An 11423-nucleotide genomic window follows, 5' to 3' on the forward strand; every position below is an offset into this window, starting at 1 on the left:
CAGAGGGCAATGGCACAATCTCGGCTCACTGCAACCTCTCCCTCCCTGGTTCAAGCAATTCTGCTGCCTCCGCCTCCTAAGTAGCTGTGATTACAGGCGTGCACCACCATGCCTGGCTAATTTTTGTATTTTTAGTAGAGACGGAGTTTCACCATGTTGGCTAGGCTGGTCTCAAACTCCTGACCTCAAGTGATCCACCCGCCTTGGCCTTACACAGTGCTGGGATTATAGGCGTGAGCCATCGTGCCCAGCCCCCCAAGTATTTTATTATATTTCTGAGTGAAGTTATTCTTTAACTTTTTACTTTGAAACTATTTTAAATGTATAGAAAAGTTGTGAGAATTGACCAGGAACTTCTAAACCCGCACTGACCAATTGTTAACGTTTTGCTACATTTACTTTATCATTCTTTTCATGCATTTCTTTCCTGAGTCATTTGAGAGTAGGTTGAAGACATGAGGTCTTCCCTAAATATTTCAGCGCATACTTCCTAAGACTAGAGACATTTTTTAAATGGCCACAATGAAATTATTACAAGTCCAGAAACTGGACTCTGACACACAGCACTGGTCGGATCCACTGGCTGCAGAGTGTGGTCCTGGGACGAGCAGTTGCAGCATCACTTGAGCACGTGTTAAAAATGAACATTTTCAGGCCCCACTCAGACCTGAGTCAATGCTCAGTGGGGACAGAGCACCGCAGTCACCTTGTGACCGGCTCTTCAGGTGTTAGGCCAGTTGTCCCTTCACGCCCTTCGTAAATTCCGATCCAGGACCACACGTTGCATTTAATTGGCATGCTCTTTAGTTTCCTTTCTTCTGTATCCCCATTTTCAAGGGGTGCAGGCACGTTATCTTGAGAATGTTCGTCAGTGTGATGTCGCAGCCCCACTCTCGTGAGTGTACAGATGGCAGCGTATGTTTACACAGTGTGTATATGAATGTTCAGAGCAAGTCTTCATAATGGCCAAAAACTGGAAATAAGTACACAAACTGCTAGTAAATTCTATAGATTAAGAGATATTCAGAATTTAAAAGCAATAAATGATATCTACTACACTGTGTATGAATATTGAAAACACTGTGCTAAGTGAACAAAGCAGACACAGTACGACGTATTAATTATACGTAATTCTGTGTGGATAAACTGTCCTTTGAAAGGCACTTTTTTTTTTTTTTTTTGAGATGGAGTCTCGCTCTGTCGCCCAGGCTGGAGTGCAGTGGCCGGATCTCAGCTCACTGCAAGCTCCGCCTCCCAGGTTCCCGCCATTCTCCTGCCTCAGCCTCCTCAGCAGCTGGGACTACAGGCGCCTGGCACCGCGCCCGGCTAATTTTTTTTTTGTATTTTTAGTAGACACGGGGTTTCACCGTGTTAGCCAGGCTGGTCTTGATCTCCTGACCTTGTGATCTGCCCGCCTTGGCCTCCCAAAGTGCTGGAATTACAGACGTCAGCCACCGCGGCCGGCCTGAAAGGCACATTTACAGACACAGAGCGGGTCGCGGGCTGCACAGGACTGGAGGTGGCAGCAGGAGCTTCGGAGAAGTGGAGTGACCCAAAACCGGATTGTGGGGGTCGCTGTGGAACTCTGTAAATTTGCTAAAATCATTGGATTGTACATTTAAACGGATAATCTTATAGTATGCCAAGTACACCTCAATTAAGCTATTCTTAAAAATTGACTATAAACTAACACAGCGTCTCAGTAAGTGCCCTCAGAACTGGAGCTGGGACCCAGTAGAGAGGTGGGAAGAAGTGAGGCCTAAGTGCAGTTTGTTTCAAATAGGAGGTCGATCATCGACACCGTTACGTTCTGGAAGTAATGAATAATAAAGATGTATAAACTTAAACGTGTTAGTAAATACCATTACTCAGTGATATTAGTAGAAATGATAATCTTCCAAATTGTTGGAGAGAAAAAAATAACCATGCAAAACAAGACAAACAGAACCAACAACTCTGTTGACCAGATACAGGGGTTGGGGTAGGAAATAACATTCAGAATCATAAAATAGAAAACATAAAATGAGAGAAGCCTGAGCGTTCCAACAGTGAGTGCGGAGAAACTCACGTATTAAAAGAAAAAGACTTTGAGACAGGGCTAGGAAAACGCTGCCGCCTACAAGCGGTACACCTAACCGGAGCGACCCAGAACGGTTTAGTGGCACGTCCTGGTTCGTGTGTAAAGAAATAGATGGGTCTCCTTCAGAGGTGGAAGCGCGACCCATGTGACCAGATACGAAAATCTCTCAAGTGCAGTGAAAACTGGGCACGTCCTGTGCTGGTGGTGGAGTCTGGAGGGCTTGCTGTGCTGGGGTCTAAAGAGCAGGAGGACTGCAGGTGAGGCATGCAGACGACGTTTTATCAGTAAAGGTGTTAATACCATTTGGTAATTTTATTAACATTTATTATGATAGACAAGCCTTGTAGTATCTTTGTTTCAAAACTAGTTTGTTCCAAAGCTAGAGATAAGAAAATTATGCATCTCATCTAATTTCATAAAAGGAAGTTTGGAGGACCTGCTCCCATCAAAACACTGGAAGACGCAGAGATTTTTGTCAGCTCCTGGCTAATGAGATAATGCTAATCATGTGAGTAGCAATAAAAATTAGAAGTCCTACCAGATGTAGGTTCTAGACATTCTGACAGCCAACTAACGTGTGCCTAGAAGTGCAAGAGCCTTCTCCACCTCCGTGATGCCTCCGGGTTTGTGCATGGCCACTTCAGCTGCATGAGCGTCGTAGGTTTAGGGGAACAGAAGTAGAGGGATTTACATTAGCTTTTAAAATCCCAAATAGACTGGCCTGGCGCAGTGGCTCACGCCTGTAATCCCAGCACTTTGGGAGGCCAAGGCAGGTGGATCACCTGAGGTCAGGAGTTTGAGACGAGCCTGACCAACATGGTGAAACCCCGTCTCTACTAAATACAAAAAACAACTTAGCCAGGCATGGTGGTGCATGCCTGTAGTCCCAGCTACTCGGGAGGCTGAGGCAGGAGAATTGCTTGAACCCGGGAGGCGGAGGTTGCAGTGAACCAAGATTGCGTCATTGCACTCCAGCCTGGGCAACAAGAGCAAAACTCAAAAAAAAAAAAAAAAAAAAAAATCCCAAATAGACTAAAAGGGAAAATCCCCTACCCCAATCATGACCCTGCACAATTGTAATGGAGTTATACCATGGAAAACACTTCTTGAGCATCCATGAGACAGTCTTCCTATTATTTTATTTTTCTCAGTGTTCTAACATATGTGAAATTTAATTGATTTTTCCATGATAAGTGTTTTTGAAGTTGTTATATGTTAGACATCCAGTTTGGAAAAATCATCTTAATATTTAGGCTTTCCGGTTAGCTTAGTATGCCTGGATTTGCCAGGGCTGCCATAATTAATGTAGACTTAAAGGAAGAAAATGTCTTTCAGTTGAAGTACTATAAATAGCAAAGGCAGGCAGGCATAATTTTAAAGTTATGAAACTCCTTAGTGCCAGATTATTGGAGAAGAATAACATCTGCTAAAGCTAATTAAAGTTTAATATGTTTAATAAATGTGATTGTTACAGACAAAAAATCATTAAAGTGCTGTAGAAAATTGTTAAGTTACCATCAGGCCACATAATAAATGGATGATTTTTCTCACTCTGAATTAATGCAAATTCCCGTTGTACTGTATTTAATTATGCACAAAATGGTGCCCTTGACTCAGATTTCAGTGAAGAACTTCATTTTTTTACTTTTAAGACTCCAAGTAGGAAATTCAATTAGCCTTGTGAAAGAAACACTAAATGTGGCATTTAATTGCAAAATATATTTTAAGCTTTTCATTTATGCAGTGACTTTGCCAGCATCACTGACCCCCTCATTCAGAGATCCTTTTCTGTTTCAAAAATGCGATGCTTCCGTTTTAGTATATTCAAGCATTTGTGAGAATTATTGCCCTCACACACTCAGAATGCTGAATAATAAGTGTGATAAATGTTCTTTCTAGTTCTCCTTTGGTTCTCGTTCTAACATTTTTATGAGAGATTTAAAGTAGCAAATAAACTGTAATTAGAAAAAAAAGACAATGGATTTTAGCACATATTCTATGCCACATATATATTTTTAATGACGTTTATATTTAACAGTAGAGAGACCTACAAAGATCGGTAATAAGAATCATGTCAGTCTCTTCATAGCTTTTTTTTTTTTTTTTTTTGAGCTAGAGTTTCGCTCTTGTTGCCCAGGCTGGAGTACAGTGGCGCGATCTCGGCTCACTGCAGCCTCCACCTGGGTTCAAGTAATTCTCTTGCCGCATCCTCCCGAGTAGCGGGGATTACAGGCACCTACCACCACTCCCAGCTAATTTTTTTGTGTTTTTAGTAGAGGCAGGATTTCACTATGTTGGCCAGGCTGGTCTTGAACTCCTGACCTCCGGTGGTCTACCCACCTCAGCCTCCCAAAGTGCTGGGAGTACAGGCATGAGCCACCGCGCCCGCCCTCTTCATAGCATTTTGTGGGCTGTGCTCTTACTAGTTTTACCCTTAACATAAATTATATGCTAAACTCAACACATAATTGAAACAAAATCCAACCGAAATGCGGGTGTGGCCAGTTGGGTGCCTGTCGTTCTTTGTGACAGCTTCAGGGCTTCCAAAGGTTCCTGCAGAATGGGACATTGCTCTAGTTTTATTCACGTTCGACTACAGTTGTTAGAAGGTAATTACCTTTTCTATTTTTTTAATTTTTAATTTTTTTATTTTTGAACATAAGATTGTATTGTCTTCATAATAAAACAAAAGATGACACTTAGAGCTGGATCTCTTGGCCCTTCCTCCTCTTCTCTCCTCCCAGTTCAGAATGCTCCCATCTCCTTATAGCCAGCATTCTCTTAGATCTGCACCTATGCTCAACGCCCTCAAGCCTCAGCACAAGCTTCTTCATAGTTCTAGTCTTTTCCCGGAAATCAGCTTAGTCTACCCACCGTAGCCGCTCTGCTTCCTGTCCTAACGCCACTTTCCCCGGGCATACAGAGAATCCATGCCCTTTTGTACCGTGGCGCTTTGTGGGGTTGCCACACTTACAGAAAGTCGAATGGGGGCCGGGTATGGGAGGCTGAGGCAGGCGGATCACCTGAGATCAGGAATTCTTGACCAGCCTAGCCAACATGGCGAAACTCCATCTTTACTAAAAATACAAAAAATTGCTAGGCATGATGATGGGCACCTATAGTCCCAGCTACTGGGGAGGTTGAGGCAAGAGATTTACTCGAACCTGGGAGGCAGAGTTTGCAGTGAGCCAAGATTGTGCCCTTGTACGCCAGCTTTGTTGAGAGAGCAAGACTCCGACTAAAAGAAGAAAAAAGTGTAGCAGGTTTCAGGAACATTCACCAGGTTTGTGGGAGCACTGTTGGCACAGAAAGCACATTTTTTTATATTGTTGGATTTTTTTTTTAACCTTCCAATAAAAGTAATGTTTTCATTATAGAAAATTGGAAATTGTGATCAAGTATAAGAAATCTATATTTTCTCCCATTCTAACCATTATTATGTTTTTTTATGTTTCCTTTTATTAGTACACGTTTTTATCTACATACATGAGTGTGTGTTAATGTATATATGCATAATTTTTTCTGTTTTTGGTAGAGGTAGGATCTTGCTCTGTTGCCCAGGCTGTCTCAAACTCCTGGTCTTGAGTGATCTCCCACCTCAGCCTCCCAAAGCACCAGTATTACAGGTGTGAGCCAACATGCTCGGCCTGTTACACACAGACACACCCCTGGTATTACAGATGTGAGCCAACATACTCGGCCTGTTACACCCACACACACACATATATATATTTTTAAGACAGAGTTCACTCTTATTGCCCAGACTGGCTTGCAATGCGTGATCTCGGCTCACTGCAGCCTGCAACCTCTGCCTCCTGCCTCAGCCTCTCAAGTAGCTGGGATTTTACAGGCCTGCACCACCACAGCGGGCTAATTTTGTATTTTTAGTAGAGATGGGGTTTCGCCACGTTGGTCAGGCTGGTCTCGGAAATCCTGACCTCAGATGATCCACCCGTTTCGGCCTCCCAAAGTGCTGTGATTACAGTCATGAACCACTGCTCCTGGTCATGTAATTTTTTTTTTTTTTTTTTTTTTTTTGAGACGGAGTCTGGCTCTGTTGCCCAGGCTGGAGTGCAGTGGCCGGATCTCAGCTCACTGCAAGCCCCGCCTCCCGGGTTCACGCCATTCTCCTGCCTCAGCCTCCTGAGTAGCTGGGACTACAGGCGCCCGCCACCTCGCCCGGCTAATTTTTTTTGTATTTTAGTAGAGACAGGGTTTCACCGTGTTAGCCAGGATGGTCTCGATCTCCTGAACTCGTGATCCGCCCGTCTCGGCCTCCCAAAGTGCTGGGATTACAGGCTTGAGCCACCGCGCCCGGCCGTAATTTTTAAATATAATTTTAGCTGTATCCTGTGTTCAGTTTTATAGGCTACCTTTTTTACTCAACATTACATCAGGATCATTTTTCCTCGTGTTATTCTTTGAAATATTTTTAATGGACTTTGTGGTGTCCCATCATGTGAGTTTACTGGTTTACTTCCTGTTATTTAGTTGTTGACAGCTCTTCTTCACTGCCATGCTGTGAACCTCTTGTGCATCAGTTATCACATGCGCCTCTAACCATTTCTTAGAGTGCAGTCCCAGGAGTTGTGGACATGGGTGAAGCTCCTGCTCCTGTTGCCAGGCCCACCTCTCAAGACTTTCGTGTACACGTGTGCAGTGAAGGGCTGACCTAGTTAAGTCTCTGAAATCCGTGCCAGATACTAAATCTGCACAGGCTGGGACCGTGAGCAGACTGAGGGCAGTCTGTGCCTTACTGTCTTGCGGTTGGAAGAGAACACGTAAATCACGTGTCTCAAATTTGAGGCAAGTAGCTAATGATGTTTGTGTATAAGAGGAAGGTGGAGTTATTGGTTCTCTGTGGCCATCAGGGGACCGACATTCCTATAGGTCTCATGCATTAAGTCTGTTCAGCAGTCCCTAACAGAATTTTTGCCTACAGATACGTTTGCACAGTTGTGCAAACTAAGTACATATTCATTGCATCATTTTTTGTAAGAAGCTGAGAAAATTACCCACCAGCACATCGTGCCACACACGTCCATGGAACACCATGCAGCCTCACCGTTGATAGGGAAGATGACCGAGACACATTATCAGATGAGAAAAGCAAGGCACGGAATAGTGTGTCTAATGTGCTCACTGCCTCAATTTTAAAACTAGAGGAGGGAGAACGTTTTCTCGTGCATGCATTAAATCTCTGGGAGCACTTAAGACGCTGAAGCGTTGGTTGCCCATGGGAATGGGAGCTGGGCGTCTGTGAGACAGGGATGAGAATTTTCACACTGCACCTTAGACACCAGAGCGTCACGAACATCTGAAACAATGTTCAGATTTCCCGATCATCTTGCTTTTTTTGTTAACAATTATTTAAATTCTGGCACAAGCAAGCCATCATGCATTTCATCATGCATTTGGCCCACCTCCCTCAATTTTGCCTTGTAATTTAATTAATAGGGGAACTGGAACTGGGGCCCAGTGCGGTGGCTCACGCCTGTAATCCCAGCACTTTGGGAGGCCGAGGTGGTCGGATCATGAGGTCAGGAGATTGAGACCATCCTGGCTGACACGGTGAAACCCCGTCTCTACTAAAAATACAAAAAATTAGCCGGGCGTGGTGGCGGGCACCTGTAGTCCCAGCTACTCGGGAGGCTGAGGCAGGAGAATGGCGTGAACCCGGGAGGTGGAACTTGCAGTGAGTCGAAATTGCACCACTGCACTCCAGCCTGGGCGACAGAGCGAGACTCCGTCTCAAAAAACTAAATAAAAATAATAGGGGAACTGGGTTGCACTACGTTGCTTCTTTGTATCTCTTGAAAACCGATAGAGGTCTCATCAGATTCTAAATTTGAGTTTTTCTTTTTTTGGCAATAATATCACATAGATAATGTCGTATGCTTCCCATTCCCTTAATCATCGTAGAGATCCACTTCTCGTGAGTCATCTCCCCACAATGCTGGAATCAGTCTCCGTGTCAAAATTCCTCTTGATTTGAGTGGTCACTTATCATCACTGCCTAGACCCATTGTTTAATGTGCTTCTAAAACAGCCGTGTTCTAATTACATAATTGTATCATGTATTAGCTGGAATTTTCTATTTAAAAACAGCTTTGTTTCTTCTCACCAGTTATTTGGTTAACCCGAGGAATAGCTTGTACAGGAAAGATAGAATAAATCTTGATCCTTTTATAGACAGGGTCTCGCTGTGCATTGCCCAGGCTGGAGTGCCGTGGTGTGATCATACCTCAGTAATCTCGACCTCCTGGACTTGAGAGATCTTTTCACCTCAGCCTCCCAGGTAGCTGGGAATATAGGGGCACACCACTCACCACACCTGGCTAATTGTTTTGGTTTTTTTGTTTTTAGTTGAAATGAGGTCTTGTTGGCCGGGCGCGGTGGCTCAAGCCTGTAATCCCAGCACTTTGGGAGGCCGAGACGGGTGGATCACGAGGTCAGAAGATCGAGACCATCCTGGCGAACACGGTGAAACCCCGTCTCTACTAAAAAATACAAAAAACTAGCCGGGCGAGATGGCGGGCGCCTGTAGTCCCAGTTACTTGGGAGGCTGAGGCAGGAGAATGGCGTAAACCCGGGAGGCGGAGCTTGCAGTGAGCTGAGATCCGGCCACTGCACTCCAGCCCGGGCGACAGAGCGAGACTCCGTCTCAAAAAAAAAAAAAAAAAAAAAAAAGAAATGAGGTCTTGTTATGTTGCCCGGGCTGGTCTCGAACTCCTAAGCTCAAGCCATCCCCTAGCTAGGCCTCCCACAGTGCTGGGACTGCAGGTGTGAGCTATGCGCCTGGCCTGGAATGTTATTTATCCCTTTTTATGCCTGAAGCACAGTGCACAGGTTTTTATATAATTTAGAATTAAGCCATCAACGTAATTTTTTAAAAAAGCAAATGTGGGCCGGGCATAGTGGCTCGCGCCTGTAATCCCAACACTTTGGGAGGCGAAGGTAGGCGGATCATGAGGTCAGGAGTTCGAGACCAACCTGGCCAATGTGGTGAAACCCCATGTCTACTAAAAATACAAAAATTAGCTAGGCATGGTGGCGGGCGCCTCTAATCCCAGCTACCTGGGAGGCTGAGGCAGGAGAATTGCTTGAACCCGGGAGGCAGAGGTTGCTGTGAGACAAGATGGCGCCACTGCACTGCAGTATGGGCAACAAGAGCAAGACTCAGTCTCAAAAAACAACAACAACAAAGCAAATGTGGTTTCAGGAAAATGTGACTACAGCGGTAACTTTTTACTGATTGGAGTTGGCACATTTTGTGTGCTTTGTATTAAAACTCATGTAATACCATGCTTGTTACAGTGACATCTTGTACACATGCTGTTTTTCAGGAGTTGTATCCCGCATTTTGTATTCACAACGGAGGCTCTGACCTTGAGCGGCTCCCCACAGCCAGCACCTGCATGAACCTGCTGAAGCTCCCTGAGTTCTATGACGAGACACTTTTGCGAAGTAAACTTCTCTATGCTATTGAATGTGCTGCTGGCTTTGAGCTGAGCTGAAGCTGATGCTAGGATCCGACCCCTGCAGAGAACCAGTGCTTCCTTCGTCAGCAGCGCCTCCCCAGACCCACGAGGATACTCAAACTGCACGCCTGAGGCTCTCCCAAGCTCCTTCTTTCATTCTGCCATTCCTCCTTCTCTTCCTTTTTTAAATGATTTTTATTACGGTGTGGTCACTTATTTAGAGGGACATTGCTTTTCAAATAACTTAAAATAACACGTTATGTGCCATGTGGCTACTTTAGTAACATTGCCAAGAAGAGCACAGATTCTAGACTAGTGGCATCTCAGCGAAATTAACCAAAGATGAAGCTTTGGCTTTGCTGATGAGATCAGAGCCCTCCTGAGCAGGCAGGGCTGCTCCAGGGTTCAGACAAGGCTGCGCAGGCGGCAGAGATACAGGGTCTGAGGCTGAGACGCCACGGGGCCGCTGCTGCTCATGTTGGATTGTTTACAAGCCTCATTATTAAAACTGAAGGCATTTTTTTCTGCTGCCTTTCCCAGAGTGGTTAGGTTTGGAAAAGAGATGACGATGGTAATATTTTATTTGTGCTTTTTAAGCCATTTCCCCAAATGGGACTAGCATGCTTGTTTTCAGTATACCATGGCCTGCCTCATGATGGTTTGGAGATACCGTCTGTGGAGGTGAGGTGGGGACTTCATTCATTGTCCTATTTCTATCTCCACTTTGTGCCTGGAGAGCTTTCAGGGGAGGTGGAAGAGGAGGGTCTGCCCAGCTCCTGCAACATCTGTCACCCACTATACCCAGTTACTTGGGGGGAGGACAGACACTGGGGTGTCGTTAAAGTCGTTTGAACCAAAGTGGCTGCTGCATCTTTGTCCCGATGCTAGCCGTGCCGGTCTCTCCATCATCCGCTCGCCCTCCTTGCCCCTGGGCTGCGCCCACTTGTCTTCCTGGATATTTGGGGGTGACTGGCCGTGCTCAGCACCCTCTGCTTCCTGGTGCTGCTCTGACTCGAAGACGGGACAGTCCCTGGTGCAGATCCAGGGAAGGGGAGTGTCAGTAGTTCTTGCAGTAGGCACTTTATCAGGACCTGACTTGTTGCTGGGTGGTTTTAGTCTCGACAAACAGAAACGTTTCAAAGCGTCAGCTGTGGGAGCAGAGTGACCCTTTGCTGATGCTGGGGGAGGGGATTTAAATCCTCATTCATCTCTTCTGTCTAGTGTTTTACTGTCACTGGAGGCTCTGTGGGCTGTCATAGTTAATTGACCATAATTAGCAATATACTTTTAAATGTGGGAAAGCTGAATGACACTTTTAAGACAATGAACATGATCAAAACAAAATGTGTAATTTCTTAATTTGAATAATAAATTAAGCATTTAAATGCTATTCGTAGTCTTGATATACAGAAATAAAATAGTTAGGGTTGGTCTTTTTTATTTTAGGTTGTTTTATGTTGAATGTTCTATATCTTATTAGTTAATTTGTATATTTTATTATCAGTATTTTGGAAAATAGCATATCTGAGACTGAAGAGAAATTGACAATTCACTTACTTGTGGTTTTTTTCCTCAGCTATTCTGAGCTTATTTATTTATTTGTATGTTCTAATGGCTAAACATTTACATTAAATGTTTTTTTTTCCCAAGACTGTGTTGGAGTCCTACCCCAGATCGTTGTGATTAGTGCCACTCTGCCTTTGTAAAGCCACAGCTTCCGAATGGTACTAGTTTTATCACAGGTGCTTGCATGTCTCCAGCTAATGGAGTATAGTGAGATGGCCGACACTCCCTGAGAATCAGAGGTCCTCGGGAGCAGTGCCTGTCATCGGGGCTGGGCTGAGCGTGGCTTCCAGGCCGGC

The 11423-nt window shown here is 44.8% G+C and overlaps 1 protein-coding gene across 1 annotated transcript in view; it reads left to right on the plus strand.

Annotated features, from left to right (window-relative positions):
• The window catches only part of UBE3C (ubiquitin protein ligase E3C), a 141451-nt gene extending 130239 nt beyond the window's left edge, over positions 1 to 11212 (plus strand). The window contains exon 23 of the mRNA XM_025378882.1: positions 9427 to 11212. Within this exon, the coding sequence (XP_025234667.1) occupies positions 9427 to 9597 (171 nt within the window). The 3' untranslated portion in view covers positions 9598 to 11212. The remainder of the gene's footprint in view (positions 1 to 9426) is intronic.
• Positions 11213 to 11423: the final 211 nt, after the last annotated feature.

This window comes from Theropithecus gelada, chromosome 3 (genome assembly GCF_003255815.1).
Source record: "Theropithecus gelada isolate Dixy chromosome 3, Tgel_1.0, whole genome shotgun sequence".
NCBI classification, from domain to species: Eukaryota; Metazoa; Chordata; class Mammalia; order Primates; family Cercopithecidae; genus Theropithecus; species Theropithecus gelada.